At 45.3% G+C, this 21,617-nt stretch overlaps 1 protein-coding gene across 1 annotated transcript in view; it reads left to right on the top strand.

Annotated features, from left to right (window-relative positions):
• Positions 1 to 21,617, top strand: part of DNAAF9 (dynein axonemal assembly factor 9) — a 144,523-nt gene that overhangs the window by 110,413 nt on the left and 12,493 nt on the right. Inside the window, exons 30-33 of the mRNA XM_049779489.1 lie at positions 5,110 to 5,235; positions 14,025 to 14,062; positions 20,196 to 20,331; positions 20,853 to 20,939. Coding sequence (XP_049635446.1) covers positions 5,110 to 5,235; positions 14,025 to 14,062; positions 20,196 to 20,331; positions 20,853 to 20,939 — 387 coding nt within the window. The remainder of the gene's footprint in view (positions 1 to 5,109; positions 5,236 to 14,024; positions 14,063 to 20,195; positions 20,332 to 20,852; positions 20,940 to 21,617) is intronic.

A 21,617-nucleotide genomic window follows, 5' to 3' on the forward strand; every position in this document is an offset into this window, starting at 1 on the left:
GGCCAGAGCAATACCAAATTGGTAGGACATTTGCCTTGCATGCGGCTAACCCTGGACGGACCCCATTTCGAATCCTGGCACCCCATATGGTCCCCCAAGCCTGCTAGGAGCGATTTCTGAGTGAAGAGCCAGGAGTGACCTGAGTGCTGCTGGGTGTGACCCAAAAAAAACATTTAAAAAACAAACAAGGGGCCAGAGCGATAGAATAGCGGGTAGGGCGCTTGCCTTGCACACGCTCGACCTGAGTTCAGTCACCGGCATCCCACATGGCCCCCCGTGCATGTCAGGAAGGCGTCCTGAGCAAAGCTAGGAATAGCTCCTGAGCATAGCCGGGTGTGGTTAAAAAAAAAAAAGACAAGGGGGCCGGAGAGATAGCATGGAGGTAAGGCGTTTGCCTTTCATGCAGGAGGTCATCGGTTCGAATCCCGGCGCCCCATATGGTCCCCTGTGCCTGCCAGTAGCAATTTCTGAGCCTGGAGCCAGGAATAACCCCTGAGCACTGCCGGGTGTGACCCAAAAACCACAAAAAAAAAAAAAAAAAAGACAAAAAAAATAAAATAAAATAAAATAAAAAACAAACAAATAGGGCCCGGAGAGATAGCACAGCGGCATTTGCCTTGCAAGCAGCCAATCCAGGACCAAAGGTGGTTGGTTCGAATCCTGGTGTCCCCACCTCCCACCAAGTCTAACTTCATTGGTTTATTTTGTGTTTTGTTTGGGGTTGATGTTTTGTTTTGTTTCGTTTTGGTTTTTGCTCAGAGGTGTTCCTGGCCCTGTGCTCAGGGATCACTTCTGACAGTCATGGCTCAAGGGAACTTAAGGAATACTAGAAATTGAACTTAGGCTAGCCATGTACAAGGCAAGTGCTCTATGTAACTATGCACTGTTGCTCCAGCCTCCAAGTCTACCTCCTTTAAGCAAATTGACCTGCTTCATAAGTAGCATCTGAGGCTGCTGAGTCATTCCAGTATCTGAGGGGTGATATCACCTTCTTTGGAAAAAGACTTACCTAGATGCATTGACCTTAACAATGAGACTTAGGACCTGATTTTTCATGCTTTTTCCCATTAAAATTAGCAGAGGGCCAGAGAGATAATATAGTGAGTAAGGTGTTTGCTTTGCGTATATCTGACCCAGTTTCTATCCCTGGCTCCACATATGAACCTTAAACACCTCCAGCAGTGGTCCCTGATGGCAGAGTCAGGAATAAGTTCTGAGCATCACTGGGTGTGTCCCATATACACACATTAAAAAAAAAAAAAAACAATGAACTTCTCTAAAAACCAGGGAATGCCCCAACCACACTTTCTATTGAATTTTAAATGACCCAAACCTCAGAATTAAGTCTTTTAGAGTTTTCTTGACATAGGAAATGAGTATCAAGCTGAGAAAATAGAAAATAGCCAGAGATGGGGTCGGCGAGGTGGCACTAGAGGTAAGGTGTCTGCCTTGCAAGCACTAGCCAAAGAAGAACCGCGCGGTTCGATCCCCCAGCGTCCCATATGGTCCCCCAAAGCCAGGGGCAATTTCTGAGCACTTAGCCAGGAGTAACCCCTGAGCATCAAACGGGTGTGGCTCGAAACCCCCCCCAAAAAAAATAAAGAAAGAAAGAAAATAGCCAGAGCACACGTGGGAGACCCAGTTTTATCCCAGCCACCAACATGATTGACTTCAGTGAAGGGAAGTGATCCCCCTCCGAAAGATAGAAAAGAAAGTACATACTGGGGCTGGAGAGATAACACAGCAGTGTTTGCCTTGCAAGCAGCCAACCTGGGACCGAAGGTGGTTGATTCAAATCCCGGCGTCCCATATGGTCCCCCGTGCCTGCCAGGTGCTATTTCTGAGCAGATAGCCAGGAGTAACCCCTGAGCACTGCCAGGTGTGGCCCAACCCCCCCCCCCAAAAAAAAAGGAAAAAAAAAGTACATACCACTCATAGCAACCTGGAAAATAAAAAGCTACCAGGTTGGGGGGAGGGGGTTTGAGTTTTTTAGGAGAGAGGAAAAGCTATTACTGAGGAGAAGACTGGACACTTAACCACAAGTTTAAATCAATTAAACAGAACCACAAAGAGATCCAGAGTATTACTGTAAGAGCCTGGAATTGGAGATGGTAGGCAGGGTGCTCCTGGCATCTAGGCCCACTGGGATTCTATGGAACCAGAATTCTATTTGTAGTAATGCACATCCAGTAATACACACATATTAATGTAATAGACATGTGCATACTCGCATGTGGGAAAAGCTTTGGAGACAAGCTTTTTTTTTTTTTTTTGGTTTTTGGGCCACACCCGGTGACGCTCAGGGGTTACTCCTGGCTATGCGCTCAGAAGTCGCTCCTGGTTTGGGGGACCATATGGGAAACCGGGGGATCGAACTGCAGTCCATCCAAGGCTAGCGCAGGCAAGGCAGGCACCTTACCTTTAGCGCCACCGCCCGGCCCCTGGAGACAAGCTTTAAGAAGTCCTTCTCTGGGCCGGAGAGATAGCATGGAGGTAAGGCGTTTGCCTTTCATGCAGAAGGTCATCGGTTCAAATCCCGGCGTCCCATATGGTCCCCCGTGCCTGCCAGGAGCAATTTCTGAGCATGGAGCCAGGAGTAACCCCTGAGCACTGCCGGGTGTGACCCAAAAACAAAAAAACAAAAAAAAAAAACAAAAAAAAAAAAAAAAAAAAAAGAAGTCCTTCTCTAAAGATTCTCCACCCAGGTCCTCAAAGAGGAGCTCAAGAACTAAATGTTTTGGGGCCGGAGATATAGCATGGAGGTAGAGCATTTGCTTTGCATGCAGAAGGCCGGTGGTTCAAATCCCGGCATCCCATATGGTCCCCTGAGCCTGCCAGGAGTGATTTCTGAGCGTAGAGCCAGGAGTAACCCCTGAGCTCTGCTGGGTGTGACCCAAAAACCAAAAACCAAAACAAAAAAACCTAAAATTTCTACTGAAACTCTGCTTATTGGTCAAGGCTTAACAAACCTGAGAGAGTAGCAGAGGTAGGGTGCTTTACTGTTGTTTGGAATAGTGCCCAGTGCCAGTAACCAACTGAGCTACCTGGGAAGTAGCTGAGATAGGCCATACCTATTTTCCAGCTTCTATCACTGACCTTCCTAGGACTCAGACCCATATGAACAGCAAGGCTGATGTCAACTATGTCATCTTTTTCCTAGAGCAGGACCATGGAGAAATGTTCTCCACAAGGTAGAGGACAGGTTCCCTTTTGGAGTGACCAAAGGTCTTTTCCAGGGTTGAATGTCTAGTTCACTCATCCAGCTCCACTTGAGACATCAAAAATTGTAGCACTCAGAACTACCTCCTGTTCTTACTGTTGCTGAGATAGTCAATAGCTAATTGAGAGAAATACAGAATTCTGGGGCCTGAGAGAGAGCATGGAGGTAGGGTGTTTGCCTTGCATGCAGGAGGATGATGGTTTGAATCCTGGCATCCCATATGGTCCCCCGAGCTTGCCAGGAGCAATTTCTAAGCATAGAGCCAGGAGTAACCCCAGAGCACTGCCGGGTGTGATCCAACCCCCCCCCCAAAAAAAAAAAGAAAGAAAAAAGAAAAATACAGACTTCTTAAATGTTTTTCAGTGCTTTGGAGAAGAATTGGGGCAGGAACAGGGAGTTCCAAAAGGAGTTTTGCAGAACGGAAATAGAGGCTACTTGAACAAGGGTATGAAGGGAGGGATGGAGAGAGAGACCAAGCCTTGATGACAGTGAGGAAAAGTATATCACAGAGGACAAGGTGCAGAGATGGTTGTCCAGTCTGGTCCTTTCAGGGAAAAGCCTGGAGGCTAGGGAAGAGGAAACAGGAGATAAAACTTCTTGCTGTATTGAACTTAATCATGGGTGGTGACATGTGTAGTATTGTAAGGCTTCATGTGGAGTTGGATGAAAACCACTTACTGGCTTAGCATGTTCTCCCTAGCTGCTTCTTTTTTTTTTTTCCTCCTCTCCCTAGCTTCTGTATCAAAAAGAGGTTATGGGTGAGACCAGAGAGATAGGATAGCAGTTAAGGAGTACTTGCTTTTCTTATGGCTGACCCAGATTTAAATCCCTGGTATCTCATACAGACCCAACACCCAAATAAATAAAATTATTTAAATTTTTTGTGTTTTTTTTTTTAAATTTTTAAAGGCTATTTATTTACTTATTGGTTGGTTGTTGGGCCATACCCAGCGGCGCTCAGGGGTTATTCAGAAATTATGCCTGGCAGGCTGGGGGAACATATGGGTTCTGGAAATTGAACGAGGTCCCTTCTGGGTCGGCCACATGCAAGGCAAACGCCCTACTGCTGTGCTATCTCTCCAGCCCCATTGTTTTTAATTTTTGAAAGAAAAGAGGTAGGAGAAGCAGGGACAGGCAGGGTAGAGAAGAGGGAGATGCAATGAGGAGTCTGTTGAAATGATACAGACAAGAAGTGGTTGTAGTTTGAACCCAGAGGTGTTTGTGGGAGTGTGAGCAGTGGTCTAACTATGGTTGAAGACTGAGGGAAAGTTGAGTCAAAAAACACCACAAGCAAATCTTTTGACCTAACTGCTGCAAGAGTGACATCCCTTATACAGAGGAAGACATGGCCTTGGGAATTGGATTGTGGGCATATTAGATTGGAACTGAATATCTCAATATGGCTCTGGAAGTCTCGATTCTGAAGGAAGTTCCAGGCAGCATATACAAATGCAAGTCATAAAACATGTGTCTGCTGACCTGCAGAGGTACTAATGATCTCTTGTATGCACATTGTTTGAGGTGAGAGAGGAAAGGGCTATCATTGGAAATAGGCCAATGGAGGCCAACGTGATAGGATGCTTGCCTTGCCCATGGCCGACCCAAGTTCATTTCCTACACTATGACAATTAACCCAGTTCTGCCATTAGTGACCCCTGAACACAGACTTAGGAGTAAACCCTGTGGCCCAAAAACTAAAAGCAAACAAACAAACAGGCCTACAAAGAAGTTCCTGACTTGAATAGAAACCAGAAGTCAGGTGCTATCAAAGAACTCAATTTGTTTTTGGCTTTCCTTCTGTTACTTACTCAGCCAATTCATATTTCCCTCCTGCCTTGATCTGTAGGCCCCATTAGTAATCCAATCATGCGTTTTCTCACTTTCTCCAGATATACAGACATTATTGATGTTGTCCAGGCCCTGCAGACCCATCCAGACTCAAATGTCAAGTCCTTCTTCACCATTGGTGCCATCACCGCTTGTGTGGAACCACTGAGCTGCTACATGGATCACAGGTAGGTTCTTGGGGCATCTCCAGTGGTATGTGTTTGTGTGTGTATAATGAAAGTGGTTTTCTCCTGCCCCCTAGGAAAAGATACATTTTATGCTGGTCTGCTGCCTTCTGAGACACACTAGTGTGTATAACTCTTTCTTTTGGGGGGAGGGGCACACCCAGTGGTGCTCAGGGGTTACTCCTGACTCTGCACTCAGAAATCGCTCCTGGCAGGCTCAGGTAACCATATGGGATGTCAGGGATCAAATATGGATCTGTCCTGGGTCAGCAGCTTGCAAGGCAAACACCCTACCACTGTGCTGTCACTTCAGTTCCCTGTTTACCACTCTTGTAGTAATTACTTTATTAGTGCAGGAGACCTGAAGAACCTCCCACTTGATTCTGTGCCCCTCAAGGGCATTAGGCTGAATAGCTTCTAGGAGAAGCTCTAGAAGCTCCTAGAAGCTATTCATTCATTCATTCATTCATTCATTCATTCATTCTCCTCCTTATTGTAAGAATGGAGCCTGGTGTCCAGAACACTTGAAGGATCTCACAAACACATTTTCATATGACTAAGCTATCTCAGCTTTTTCTTTAAATATGGAACGCTTAAAAATTTGCATGCCATTCTTGCACAGGGGTCATGCTAATCTCTGTTTTGTTCTTTTTTTTTTTTTTTTGGGGGGGGGGCACACCGGCAGTACTCAGGGGTTACTTCCTGGCTATCTGCTCAGAAATAGCTCCTGGCAGGCACGGGGGACCATATGGGACACCGGGATTCGAACCAACCACCTTTGGTCCTGGATCGGCTGCTTGCAAAGCAAACACCGCTGTGCTATCTCTCCGGGCCCTCTCTGGTTTTGTTTTGTTTTTGTTTTTTTTTTTTTGTTTTTTGGGCCACACCCTGTGATGCTCAGGGGTTACTCCTGGCTATGCACTCAGAAGTTGCTCCTGGCTTCTTGGGGGACCATATGGGACGCTGGGGGATCGAACCTCGGTCCGTCCTAGGCTAGCGCAGGCAAGGCAGGCACCTTACCTCCAGCACCACCGCCCGGCCCCATCTGTTTTGTTCTAATTTTAGTATATGTGCTGCCAAAGCAAGCACATGTCTCAGCTATCTTACCTCAGTTACTGACACTCTGTTTCACTCATAACTGACATATTCGTGTCTGTGTGTGTGTGTGTGTGTGTGTGTGTGTGTGTGTGTGTGTGTGTATAAGTATAAAGCAAAATAATTTATATTGGAACTTTAGAAAGACATGTGGGAAGAGAAAGAAAAGTACATGTTTGAGAGAGAACACAGGTTTTTCCAAAGTGAAAATAGCAAAGAAATATAGAGACAAACAATCCAGATATTTGTAGTCAAGGAAGAACACAGACTTGAAGATCAAGTTTGGCAAACATATTTTTACTTTGGTAACAATCTAATAGCAACAAAGAAAATGGATACTAGTTCTCTGAACCTAACTCAGTATAGTTACAAGAATTTTGTGAATTTCTTTCTCTTTATATGCATGCAGTGTTTTTGGTTTTTTTTTTTTTTGGTTTTGGTTTTGGTTTTTGGTTTTTGGGTCACACCCTGCAGCGCTCAGGGGTGACTTCTAGCTCTGTGCTCAGAAATCACTCCTGGCAGGCTCAGGAGACCATATGGGATGCCGGGATTTGAACCACTGTCCTTCTGCATGGAAGGTCAACACCTTACCTCCATGCTATCTCCCCGGCCCCTGCATGCAATTTTTTTTATAGTTGTGTACTGAAATTTTTTTTGGGGGGGCACACCCTGCAGCATTCAGGGTTACTTCTGGTTCTGTGCTCAGAAATCACTCCTGGCAGACTCTGGGAACCATATGGGATGCTGGGAATCTAACCCAGGTCTGTCCCAGGTGAGCTATATGCAAGGCAAATGCCCTACCACTGCACTCTTGCCCCTGTCCTTACGTTTTATGGGTTTTTTTTTGGTTAACACAATTGTTAATGAACTTGATTGTTTTAAGGATTTCCCCAGTTAGTTACATAGAATGTCTCCAGCTTTTCACTATTGCAAATAAAAATGCTGTGTTAGGGGCCGGAGAGATAGCATGGAGGTAAGGCGTTTGCCTCTCATGCAGAAGGTCATCGGTTCGAATCCCGGCGTCCCATATGGTCTCCGTGCTTGCTAGGAGCAACTTCTGAGCATGGAGCCAGGAGTAACCCCTGAGCAACTGCCGGGTGAGACCCAAAAACCAAAAAAAAAAAAAAAAAAAAAAAAAAATGCTGTGTTAGGGGCCGAAGCAATAGCCCAGCAGTAGGGCATTTGCCTTGCATACAGCTGACCCAGGACGAACCTCAGTACAATCCCTGGCATCCCATATGTTCCCCCTAACCAGGAGCAATTTCTGAGTGCATAGCAGGAGTAACCCCTGATCATCACTGTGTATGGCACAAAAAACAAAATGCTGTGTTAGTTTCCCCCCACCCCCAGTAGTAAGGATCAAGGCCTCAAATGTTAGTCATGTACCCTACCACTGAGTCACTCTGTAGGAACCTTTTTAATTCATATGCGTGTCTCAAATTTCCAACGATTTCTTTAGATCACTCAAAGAGATTGGGAGAGTGACCACATCTGGCAATATTCCAGGGTTACTCTTAGAGGTGCTTGGGAGGACCATATGGAATGTTGGGGATGGAACCAGGTCTCCCTCATACAAGGCAAGTGCCCTACCCACCATACTTCTCTCCAGCCTTGAGAGATTATTATGTGATGTGTTACACTTTTTTTCATATTTTCTAACCTCTGTTTGAGTGAGTTTATAGCTTACTATAAACTGTTACTGTTTTAGTATTTCAGCACTGCTAAAACTTAGGTAGGTATTTTAATTTAGGTACTTGTCAGAGAGTCTCAATTTTGAGATAATTATAAAGAGGAAATAGACAAAGGCCATTAAAGAGAAAAAGAGGGATTCTAGGGTTCAGAGTAAAGCATAGCTGATAAGACAATTGCCTTATGTGAGGCTGACCCGGGTTTGATACTTAGCATCCTATATAGTACCCTGAGTCTGCCAGGAGTAATTTCTAAGCACAGAACCAAGAGTAACCCCTGAGCAAAACTAGGTGTGGCCCAAAAATAAATAAATAAAGTTTAAAAAGAGAAGGGGCCGGAGAGATAGCATGGAGGTAGAGCATTTGCCTGGCATGCAGAAGGACAGTTGTTTGAATCCCGGCATCCCATATGGTCCCCGAGCCTGCCAGGACCGATTTCTGAGTGTAGAGCCTTGAGTAACCCCTGAGCAATGCCGGGTGTAATCCAAAAAACAAAACAAACAAAAAAAAGAGTTTTGATAAGGAATTTTTCCAGAATAAGAGCAAGTTTATGTGGCTGGAGAGATAGCATAGTGGTAGAGTGTTTTGCCTTCCAGGATCAATGGTGGTTTGAATCCCAGTCTCCCATTTGGTCCCCCATGCCTGCTGGGAGCGATTTCTGAGCATAGAGCCAGGAGTAAGTAACCCCTGAGCACCGCCACTGAGTGTGATCCAAAAACCAAAAAAAGGGCCCGGAGAGATAGCACAGCGGCGTTTGCCTTGCAAGCAGCCGATCCAGGACCAAAGGTGGTTGGTTCGAATCCCGGTGTCCCATATGGTCCCCCGTGCCTGCCAGGAGCTATTTCTGAGCAGACATCCAGGAGTAACCCCTGAGCACTGCCAGGTGTGACCCAAAAACCAAAAAAAAAAAAAAAAAATGCTTCTTTCTTGGGACCGGGAAGGTGGCGCTAGAGGTAAGGTGTCTGCCTTGCAAGCACTAGCGTAGAACGGACCCGGTTTGATCCCCTAGCGTCCCATATGGTCCCCCCAAGCCAGGGGCAATTTCTGAGCGCATAGTCAGGAGTAACCCCTGAGCGGCAAACGGGTGTGGTCCAAAAACCCCCAAAAAAAAAAAATGCTTCTTGAGGGGCTGGAGAGATAGCATGGAGGTTGGGCGTTTGCCTTGCATGTGGAAGGATGATGGTTCGAATCCCAGCATCCCATATGGTCCCCTGAGCCTGCCAAGAGCGATTTCTGAGCATAGAGCCAGGAGTAACCCCTGGGTGCTGCCGGGTCTGACCCAAAAAAAAACAAAAACAAAAAAAGCTACTTGAATATAGCATTCCATCACATATAGATGTGGATACCCCCCAGATTTAGTCAGCTACTTATTAATGAGCATTTAAGTTATTTCCAGTTTTGTTTGGCTGAACTGTTGTCTGAACATTACAGAGAGCAACTGCATGTTTCTTTTCTTTTTTTTTTTAATTATTTTTGGCCACACCCTACAGCACTTAAACATTACTTTTGGCCTTGCACTCAACTCACTCCTGGCAGCCTCGGGGACCATGTGGGAACCCAGAAAGGATGTATGCAAGGCAAATGTTCTACCTTCTGTGCTATCACTCTGGCTCTTTATTCTTTGTTTATTTTTGTTTTGAGGCCATTTTTAGAGTGTTGAGGATTTATTTCTGGTGGAGCACAGGGAACTATATGGAGTGCTGGAGATCAAATCCAGTTTGGCCTTATGCAAGACAAGGGCCTTACCTGCTGTACTATCACTTTTGCCTTTATTTGCTTTTTATTTATTTTATTTATTTGGGGGGGCATTAGGACACACCTTACAGTACTCTTGACTCTGTGTTCAAAGATCAAACTCAGGTAGGCTGCATGCAAAGTAGATGTCCTATCCGCTGTGCTACTTGCAGTCACTACTTGCTATTTATTTATTTGTTTGTTTGTTTAATTTATTTTTAAAGCCAGTCAAATTGAGCATTGGGGAGCTATTTAGTTTTAATTGGACAATACCATACTTCTTTGGGCTAAGAATATGGGGCCAGAGATATAGAACAGAGGTTGAGGCACTTGCCTTGCACATGTAATCAATCCCAAGTACTGAATACGGTTCCCTAAGCTCTACCAGAAGTAATCCTACACACAGAGCCAGGAGTAAACAAACCTGAGTAACCTCTGGTGTCACCTCCACTGCCTCCCCCCAAAATAGGAGGGGCAGGAGAAAAAGTGAGCAACCAATATTTGTTAGAATGATGGTTGAAAAACTTGCCTGCTCTGTTTAAGGCTCCATTGCAAGACACTCCAACATTGTCACCATTTAGTCGAGAGCATGTATAGAGGAGAGTGAACCAACAGTTTTGATGTAAGTTGTCTGCCACTATGGTTAACTCCTGTTAATGTTTTTTGCCCTTTTTTGTTTTTGAGGCCATACTAGGTATGCTCAGGGGTTACTCCTGGTCTAAACTCAGGAATTACTTCTGGCAGTGCTCAGAAGGCAATATAAGATAACAGGGATTAAACCCGGGTCAAGGCAAGCACCCTTCCTACTGTACTATCACTTCAGCTCTGAATTATTTTTTAATTCCTTTTGAGCTAAAAAAATAATAATAATAATACAGCAGATAGTAACATTTATATATGGTTCCCTGAGCACCACTGGGAGCAACACTCAAACACTTCTGTGTATAGCCTCAAAATAAAACATATATATGGGCCCGGAGAGATAGCACAGCAGCGTTTTCCTTGCAAGCAGCCGATCCAGGACCAAAGGTGGTTGGTTTGAATCCCGGTGTCCCATATGGTCCCCCGTGCCTGCCAGGAGCTATTTCTGAGCAGACAGCCAGGAGTAACCCCTGAGCACTGCTGGGTGTGGTCCAAAACCAAAATAAATAAATAAATAAATAAATAAATAAATAAATAAATAAATAAATAAATAAATAAAACATATATAAAAGTAAACCTTTTGTAAAGGTATTCATTAAAATGGGAGCTTATGGCTCAGAAAAGTTTAAATTTTCAAGTGTTATACAGATGACATGGAGTAAGAAGCACCATTAATAAAAGATTAATGTAATTTTAAGAATTATAAAGAGGGCTCGGAGAGATAGCACAGCGGTGTTTGCCTTGCAAGCAGCCAATCCAGAACCTAAGGTGGTTGGTTCGAATCCCAGTGTCCCATATGGTCCCCCGTGCCTGCCAGGAGCTATTTCTGAACAGACAGCCAGGAGTAACCCCTGAGCATACTTAGTATGGCCTCATATGTGACCCAAAAACCAAAAACCAAAAAAAAAAAAAGAATTATAAAGAAGCTACAGTAACCTCTAATTAGTTTAGGAAAGAATTCGCTGGGCAGGAATCAAAGATGCCAGGATAAGAGAAATTGCATTCTAGTAGTGGGGAAATAGATATCTCCATGTGTTCTGAATATTTTCTTTCCAGATGCTGCAGTCAATGATTTAACTTAACCCTTCTCTATGAAAGGTTTAAAGCATGATCCATATATACTTGAATAAGATGCCTTGAGGAGAGCCAGGGAGATGGCTCAACAGGCTGAAGTGCATGGTTTACATGCTGGAACTCCAGGCTTGATACCTAGCAACATATGGTCCCTGAGTTCTGCCAGAATCCCCCACCCCACCACATATCAAAGCCCTGGCCAAAAAACAAACAAATAAAAAAGATGACTTGAAGTGGTGGACTGCACAGCCTTTTCTGAGATGCCACTAAGTGCTGTGAGCTATCTGTGAGAAGACAGTTTGGGTGAGAGACTAGGCATCTACTGCCCAGCCTTGGCACTTGGTGAGGATGAACACAATGCTAGAAGGTGTCATTTAGTACATTCTGAGTTCAGTGGGTCAGAGGGCTGGTCTGGTGAAACCTGTAGAGAAACCCATTCCTTTGTTCCAAGGCTCTAGATTTTTCTCAACCTGAGGGTGTTCCTATGGAATCTTCCAGAAACCATGAGTAAAGCCAGGCAAGAGGGCCAGATTCATACCAACGTGGTATTCAACTATCTCACTCATCACCACATATGGTTCCAAATGGTATGTGTCTAATAACTTTCAGAAATCAAAGAAATGGATAAGGACATGCCTTCACCAAGGAAAATATGTAAAACAAATTTTAGGGGCTGGAGAGATAGAATGGAAGTAAGGCGTTCGCCTTGCATGCAGGATGGTGGTTCGAATCCTGGCATCCCATGTGATCCCCTAAGCCTGCCAGGAACGATTTCTAAGCGTAGAGCCGGGAGGAACCTCTAAGTGCTGCCAGATGTGAACAAAAAACAAAAAAAACATTTTTTTAAATTCAGTGATGTGATGATTTTGAGGTGTTGGAGGAGCACTCATGCATGTTGCATCTCTGAAAAAACAGTTCACATGTGGAAAAAGTATAAGAAATCCTGGTGGGCCCGGAGAGATAGCACAGCAGCGTTTGCCTTGCAAGCAGCCGATCCAGGACTAAAGGTAGTTGGTTCAAATCCCGGTGTCCTATATGGTCCCCTGTGCTTGCCAGGAGCTATTTCTGAGCAGACAGCCAGGAGTAACCCCTGAGCAGCGCCGGGTGTGGCCCAAAAACCAAAAACCAAAAAAAAAAAAAAAAAAAAATCCTGGCATCATACATTACTAAAGAAAAAAAAAGGCAAAAAAGAAAAAAGAAAAAGAAAAGAAATTCTGGCATCGAGGGGCTAGAGAAATAGTTCAGTAGTAGGATGCTTGCTTTGTACATGGCCAATCCAGATTCGATCCACAGCATCCGATATTATGCCCCAAGCTGCCAAGAATAATCTCTGAACACAGAGGCAAGAATAAGACCTGGGGGGCCGGGCGGTGGCGCTGGAGGTAAGGTGCCTGCCTTGCCTGCGCTAGCTTAGGACGGACCGCGGTTCGATCCCTCGGCTCCCATATGGTCCCCCAAGAAGCCAGGAGCAACTTCTGAGCGCATAGCCAGGAGTAACCCCTGAGCGTCACAGGGTGTGGCCCAAAAACAAAAAAAAACAAAAAAAAAAAAAAAAGAATAAGACCTGCACATTACTGGGTGTGGTTCAAAAATAACCAATAAAAGTCCTGGATATCAGAGGATATTGGTATCCCCTTTCCAACTTTCTACCAAGAGTTGACCAGGTAGGGATTTAGCAAGGATTCCTGGCTTTGGGGTTCTTCTGTTCAAAGCTATGAAAATCTTTTGCCAAATATATCATTTTTTATATTTTTTTAAAATAGATTCACTATGAAATATAGAGTTAAAAAGTTATTGAGGGGCTGAGAGATAGCATGAAGGCAAGGTGTTTACCTTGCATGCAGAAGGACGGTGGTTTGAATCCCGGCATCCTATATGGTCCCCCAAGCCTGCCAGGAGCGATTTCTGACTGTAGAGCAAAGAGTAACCCCTGAGCGCTGCCAGGTGTGACCCAAAAAACAAACCAAAAAAGATTTTGTTTCCCAAATGGTGGCGCTGAGTGGTGAGGCATCTGCCTTGCTGCCACTAGCCTAGGACAGACCATGGTTCGATCCCCCAGGGTCCCCTATGGTCCCCCAAGCCAGGAGTGATTTCTGAGTGTGGCCCAAACACCAAAAAAAAATTAAAAAATGTTATTGATAATTAAGTTACAATCATACATTGTCCCAACACACATCTCTTCACCATTGTTCTCATGTTTGTTCTTAATAATCATTGCTGCTGGGCCCGGAGAGATAGCACAGCGGCGTTTGCCTTGCAAACAGCCTATCTAGGACCAAAGGTGGTTGGTTCGAATCCCAGTGTCCCATATGGTCCCCCGTGCCTGCCAGGAGCTATTTCTGAGCAGATAGCCAGGAGTAACCCCTAAGCAACGCCGGGTGTGGCCCAAAAACCGAAAACCAAAAAAAAAAAAAAAAAATCATTGCTGCTGTCACTTGCCTGTCTGTCACCTGCTACTCAAAATGAGTCAGCTTATATATCAGTGATATTTATGTTTTTGTCAGAAGTAATCAATGACAATTCATTAATGATTTTTAAATATTTCTCTTTTCCCCCTAGATTTCTTTTTCCTAAATGCCTTGACCAATGTTCACAAGGTAAGCAATATGCTTCACATCCCGTTTACAAGCCTTTAAAATTCTGTTTAAATATTATAGACTTTGCTTCAGGCAAATATGAAACAATTGAAATCTGAAACAAAATTGGTGCAGAGAAAATTTTGACATCTCTTACTCAAGGCAGACTTCTTCCAAGATTTGTCTCAATGATGATCAGTTGCCATGATGTTGTCCCCTCCTATGCTGGCCTCATCCCTTGACTTATACTAATATCCACAGACCAAAGGGCTATTCCTGATATCTGCATTGGCAAGATCTTGACGCGTGCCTCCTTTTCCATGAGTGGGACCAAGGGAGACCTTCTTTCTTAATTAGTGTCTCTCTTCCTTGATTCCCCATCCGAATACACTGGGATTTTCCACACCTCATTGCTATTGTTCAAAAACTCTACCCATCTGTAGGGTGCATGCAACCTTGAATTGTCTTACCATCTGAGAACTCTGGAAGCAGGACTGTTTACTTATATGGTGCCTGGAGACACAGAATAAATTCCCAATTTCCTGCCATGGTGATCAAATGCTCCTTGTTGTCAGAAGACATGGGGTCTGAACTTCCTGCCCCAGCCCAGCAAGTAGAAGTTAGACAGAAGAAAACAACTCAGTGTCCCAAGCACAGTTTTGCCCTGCTGAGCCCATTGCCAATCCACAGGGAGCAGAAAGTACAGAGTATACCACAGATATTATCTTGGGAAACAGCTGAGCTGGGTGCTAAGCTGGGCAAGAGACTGGGTCACCAAAGGGAGGAATGTGTGTATTGGAAAGACCAGACTAGAGAATCTCAAGGTCAGGTTTTAGAAGCCTCAATTCTTCCAGGTACTGTACCCCAAAAGCAGAGTAGTGAGGCTGTCTGGATCTTCCCACAGTTATCCAACCTGAAATGAGATTAGGCGGATGTTATGGCAGTAAGGTCAGAGAGATCTAATGACAGAGAGGGCTTGAGTTGGAAAAGGAGGACGAAATCCAGGATAACCCCTTAATTCCATCCTTCCTTGAGATCAGGAAAGTAGAAACAAAATCTGTCTGAAATAGAAGGCATAGGAGAAGGCAGGAATGTAGCCTGGTGGTAAAATGCATGTCTTACAACTGTAAGGTCCTGGGCTTGATCCCCGCACCTCTAAGAAAGAAAAGATAATACACAGGCCAGAGAGATAGTACAGTGGGTCAGGCAGTTGCATCGCATGTAGTCGACCAGACTTCAATCCCCAGTACCTCATACTGTTCATTAAGCACCACCTGGAGTGACCTTGAGCACAGAGCAAGGAGTAAACCTTGAGCATCGCTAGGTATATCCAATAACAAACAAACAACAATAACAAAAACACACAAAAAATATAAGTGAAAACTTTGTCCAGAAGATAACCACAGAGAACTATATGCTTTTCAAAGAAATGTTTGGAAATGGGTCTCTCTCTGTCTCTCTCTCCCCTCCTTCCTTCCCTCTGACTCCTTTCCTCTCTGTTTCTCTCTCCCTCCCTCCCTCCCTTTCTTTCTAAATCTTCCCCCTCTTTTCTTTTCTTTTCTTTTCTTTTCTTTTCTTTTCTTTTCTCTTCTCTTCTCTTCTCTTCTCTTCTCTTCTCTTCTCTTCTCTTCTCTTCTCTTCTCTTCTCTCTCTCTCTCTCTCCCTCTCTCTCTCTCCCTCTCTCCCTCTCTCCCTCTCTCCCTCTCTCCTCTCTCCTCTCTCCTCTCTCTAGTTTTCGGGCCACACAGGACCGTGCTCAGGTGTTACTCATAACTCTGTGCTCAGAAGTTGCTCCTGGCATGCTCCGGGGACCATATGGGTTGCTGGGAAGGGAATCAAAACTAAGTCCTCCTAAGCCAGGATTGACTGCATGCAAGGCAAAGGCTCTCTTCTCTCTTTTTTCCTCTCTCTTTCTCTGCTCTCTGTCTCTCTCTTCTCTCCACTCTAACAGCGAAGAAAAAAAAGAAATGTTTGGAAATAATGGTCCACAATGATTTGTTTTCAGCATTATTTATACCAGTGGTGGAGCTGGCCAACTCCTTTCAGCCACAAGATTATTGCTGTTCTGTGCTTCTTGGCCTTTTCTCCATTGGTGTTCCTATCCCACCCCCACCCCCCCCAAAAAAAAAAAAAAAAAACGCCCTCCCATTCTACTCTGTCTATGTTGGCACAGAGCTTGACAAGTTCTGGGTCTTTACAGCTCATGAACCTGGGCTGATATAACAAGAGGAAAGCCTTTTAAAGGCCAAAACAGATGCTTTCTCTCTGGCACTTGGTAGCTTTATTTCCCTTCAACTCATTGCCCCCAAGCAACTTGCTCAACTTCTGTGCTTATAGAAAACTACAGGCATGATCAGATATGGGCAGATGACTTTGAGATCATATTTGCTCTTCGCTGAACTCAGATGTGTAGAGTGACAGTGCCATGGTAAATATTTTCCCTTTGCATCTGCGCCAGGTGTCTCTACGGACTAGTCTGACCTGGCTTACCATGGACTTGGACTGTCTGGGGAGGAGGAGATGAAGACAAGTCTTTTTTTCTTCTCCTCGGAGATTTACTAGCCACCACAGAGTTGGGATCTGCCACCAGAAGGCAAATACTTCATTCGTGTCTCGAGGGAACATAGTGCCTCCCTTTGCTCCTATTCATGAGTCAGGCTCCCTGGTTCATTCCTTTTACAACAGAAGATTACTTTACAATGAGAAGGAGACTATGTTGCAGTCCCAAAATGATGAGTATTACAGAATCCAGGGATTAGAAAATAATATCAGTGCTTAAACAGAAAGTAAGACTTTATAATGCTGGCTTAGAAGCAAAGAAGAGGACCAAATTGAGGACACAGATGGCTAGTATACATGCCCTGCTTGCAGTAGACTCGGGTTTTATCTCTGGCCCCTTCTGTCATCTCCAAGGACCACGTTGGATAAAGCCTCTGAACATTACTAGACTGACCCCAAGCCCAAAAGAAACTTTCTTTTTTTTTTTTTTTGTCTTTTTTTTTTTTTGGTGGGGGGTGGTCACACCCAACTGTGGTGCTTAGAGGTTACTCCTGACTCTGTACTCAGAAGTCACTCCTGGCAGACTCGGGGGACCATATGGGATGCCTGGATTCGAACCACAGTCTGCCCTGGGTCAGCTGCGTGCAAGGCAAATGCCCTACCACAATGCTATCTCTTCAGCCCCAGAAACTACGTTTTTTCAGCTGGAGAGTGGAGCACATGCAGCTGTGCTCAAGAGGACCATCATGGAATGCCAGGGATCAAACCTAGGTCAGCTGCTTGCAAGGCAAACATCCTACCCACTGTACTATTGAGCCAGTCCCTAAAGAAACTACTTTTAAAAGGCTGAGAGAAGGACTGGGGTGATAGTACATGGGTAGGGCACTTGCCTTGCATGCAACTGTTCAATCATCAGCATGCAGTATAGTCCTCTAAGCCCACCAGAAGTGATCCCTAAGCACAAAGCCAAGAGAAAGACCTGAGCACTGCTGAGTGTGGATTTCCCCCCCCCCCAATAAATAGCATAGTTTTACTTTTAGAAGTGTATAAATAGACAATGATACTAAACTCTTGTTTCTTCTAAGACATTTCTTCAGAATTGGAAATGGAGCAAACCAGGCTATCCACTCCCTCACAGCCCAGACTGATGTGACCTTGTCCAGATCTGTGTATCTGCTCCTAGATTCAGAGTAGGAGGAAGTTCCTGGCCCATGCAGGAAGAAAGCATCCACCCACCCAGGGTGTGCTACCAATAGCTGCTGTACCTGCCTCACAAGTGGTGTTTCCTCTTGGCAGGCTGCAGTTGACATAGCTGACCTTAGGAATGCAGAGATAATCCTGCTTGTTTGCCTCTAAAGCAAAACCCTCTCTCTTACCCTCTCCTCTCTCTTTCCCTCTCTCTTCCCTCTTTTCCTCTCTCTCTCCCCCTCTATTTCTCCCGTCTTTCTCCCCTCTCTCTCATTTTGGGCTACCTTGCTGTGGCTCTCTCCTGTTCTGCATTGAGGAAGTCATTCCTAATTAACTCAGAGGGTGAGGAACAATGTGGAATGCCAGGGATCAAACCCAGGTTGGCTGCATGTAAGGCAAGCATCCTACCTGCTTTTCAGCCCCATAAGTCCCCTTTTTTCTGTTCCATTCATGGCCTAGAATTCCAAGTCCAAAGGGTGGGCTTCATAGAACTTAGCCAAAGTGTTTGTAAGATATCAGGACCCAAGGCTTCTCCTAGGCAGGCCCTGCTGTACTCTGAATATATGCTGCTCTATTTTCACATTTGTGCTAGTTCACTCTGCAGTTTCTTTTGATCTAGAAGATAGTAAAATGAGACTTAGAGCCTTTTTGAGATTATTTTAGACCTTTACTTCCTCCTTACTGTAAAAACTTATGCTTCCCCCCTTCCAGTCTTTTAGTTTATTCCCAGCAGTGCTCATGGGTCACTCCCAGCACTGTGTTGGGGGTGGGGGTATCTTTCCTAGTGATTTCCAGAGGATCAACTGGTGATGAGGGTCAGACGCAAGGCTCCTGCATAGAAGCATGTGCTCTGGCACAGTCAGCTTTCTTTCTGGGCTAGTACTCCGTGTTATTTTGATTTTTCATCCCAGTAACCTTGCGGGCTTCTTGCAGGATATGGCTCCTTTGTCTACCATCTCCAGAATTGTACTGATTCCTTCCTGCTTCTCACTGTGCCACATTCCAGCCCTGGCCTCCTGATGTTTTGATTCACAGCAGCCCACACTAGGGTTCTAGTATTGGGTCCTCTAGACTGTCTTCACTATCTCTCATAGCATCCAATGTGATCTATCTAAGGAGGAATAGACCCAGGTGTAGCCATGCTGCTTCCTTCTTTAGGTTATTAACTACTACCTTCTTTTTTATTTCTTTTTAGTTTTGGGGCCACACTCAGTGTCACTCCGGGGTTATTCCTGACTCTGCATCAGAAATTACTCCTGGCAGGCTCGAGGGACCACATGGGATGCCAGGGATTGAACCCTACCCACTGTTCTACCACTTTACCCCTAGTACTTTCTTATGGTTAAAGACTTTCAACAGGGGCCGGGCGGTAGCGCTAGAGGTAAGGTGCCTGCCTTGCCTGCGCTAGCCTTGGCTAGCCTTGGACAGACCGCGGTTCGAATCCCCCGGCGTCCCATATGGTCCCCCAAGCCAGGAGCGACTTCTGAGCTCATAGCCAGGAGTAATCCCTGAGCGTCACTGGGTGTGGCCCAAAAACCAAAACCAAAAAAAAAAAAAAAAAAAAAGACTTTCAACAGAGAGAACATGCGAGGAACCTGTTAAAAATGGAATAAGTTATGGGGCAGGAGACATAGCACAGCAGTACAGCATTTGCCTTGCATGCGACCAACCCAGGATGGACCTGGGTTTGATTCCCAGCATCCCATGTAGTCCCTGAGCCTGCCAGAATTTCTGAGTGCTCAGTAGAGCCAGGAATAAGCCCTGAGCGCCTCTGGGCGTGGCCCAAAAACCAAGAAAAAAAAGGGGGGAATAAATCAAAGGCTAACATGGTGATTTGAAGTCTACAGTCATGTGCTACTACAACTAAATCATACTTTGAGAGCTTGAGGAGAGAGGCTTCTGAGGATAGGAGGAACTGAGGAAAACATTTCTGGGGCCAAGACGATAACCAAAAGGGCCTGGAAAGGTAGGTGGGTGCAGGGCAGTGGTAAGATACTGGTAAGACCTGGTTGCATCCCCACATAGATCCCCAAGGCCACCAGGAGTGCTCCCTGAGCACAGAGCCAGAAGTAAGCATTGAGCATCACTGGGTGCCCCCCCACACACACAAAAAAAAAGAAGGTAATTAAAAGAGTAGCAGCCCACCACATTCAGTTCCTTGGGTTTGATCTTCAGCAGTGTGTGGCCTCCTGAATACTACCACCAGCACGAGTGGTGAGGCCAAAACAAGCACACAAAACCAGAAACATGATTCTGTGTATTTCTACATACTTAGACACGTGTGGCCTAAAAAAACTAGCCACAATCTTTGTTATCAGATTTGCCACTTCCACCCACCATCACCAGAAACAACCTCCCAAGCACCGTACTGGAAGTAACTTGAGCACTGCAGGATGTGACCCCAAAGTCAAAAGAACAGTACCCTAAAGACAAAACTCTTGAGTCTCATTCTTCATTTCCTCCCCAGGCCTGGTGAATAACATCGTCTTCACCAGTCTCACCACCGAACAGAGGCATCCTCTCCTGGTTCAGCTGCAGAACCTCGTCAGGGCTGCTAATCCTACTGCAGCATTTATTCTGGCAGAAAATGGGCTGGTCACCAGGTAAACTTACCAAATTGCAAGTTTGCTTCTTTCTAGGACCAACCATTTTCTCAACTTTCAGTCAAGAAATACACATTCTCTCTCTCTTTCTCTCTTCTCTCTCTTTCTCTTTCTCTCTCTCTCCTCTCTCTCTCTCACCAACCATTTTTCTCAATTTTCAGTCAAGACACTCTCTCTCTCTCTCTCTCTCTCTCTCTCTCTCTCTCTCTCTCTCTCTCCCTCCCTCTCTCTCTCCCTCCCTCTCTCCCTCTCTCCCTCTCCCTCTCCCTCTCCCTCTCCCTCTCCTTTTTGGGGCCGGAGCAGTGGCACAAGCGGTATGGTGTTTGCCTTACGCACACTAACCTATGACGGACTGCAGTTCGATCCCCAGGCATCCCATATGGTCCCCCATATTCCTGAGCACAGAGCAGGAGTAATTTCTAGGTGTGGCAAAAATAGTATGTGTAGGGAGAGACGGAAAGTAAATATTCAGTTAAACTTGATGGCACTAACTAAAATGACTTTTTTCCTCTTGTTCTAAGGAATGAAGACATTGAGATGATTCTCTCTGACAGTAGTTTTTCAAGTCCCCAGATGCTTCGATCTCGATATTTAATGTTCCCTGGCTGGCAAGTATCATCTTTGAAAAGAAGTTAAAATATTTGTGAGCCTAATGGTTAGTTTATTTATTTACAGAAGAGGAAAAGGAACGTGAAGAGAGCAGGTATGGTCAGAGAGATAGTACAGTGGTAAGGTGTTTGCCATGCACGCGACCCACCCAGGTTCAATCCTCAGCTCCACAGAGGATACCCTGGGACCTACCTGGAGTGGTCCCTAGCACAGAGCCAGGAGTAAGCGCTGTGCACCACCAGGTGTGGCCCCATAACAAAAATAGATATATACTAGGAGGGGGATAATGACCTCCACTATCCCAGTCCCCAACTGCCTTGGTGCTCTAAGTATCAGGTTCAAGTTGGGAATTTTGCTGGCTGTTGAGACTTGGAGAACATCAGGGTTTCCTCCACCCCTGTGTGTGAGTGAGGTGGCTGGTGCAGAGGCAAGGAGTTGCTACCTTCCCAAAAGAAGAATCATGAGAATCATGAGAACTTGGTCAGTCCTCTGGCACTTCCAGTAGGCAAGCATCTTGCTCATTTGGCCTAAGTCATGTCCTGTCCTAATGTCCTGTCCCCCTATCTGTGAGCCTCTGAGAATGCATGGAAAGGGAGTACTCTAACCCTGTGACACAAGCCTCATTGGATACACATGTATCTGGGCATTGTTGTAAACTGTGGTCTTCAGGGGGCTGG

The sequence above is a fragment of the Suncus etruscus genome, chromosome 9 (genome assembly GCF_024139225.1).
Source record: "Suncus etruscus isolate mSunEtr1 chromosome 9, mSunEtr1.pri.cur, whole genome shotgun sequence".
NCBI classification, from domain to species: Eukaryota; Metazoa; Chordata; class Mammalia; order Eulipotyphla; family Soricidae; genus Suncus; species Suncus etruscus.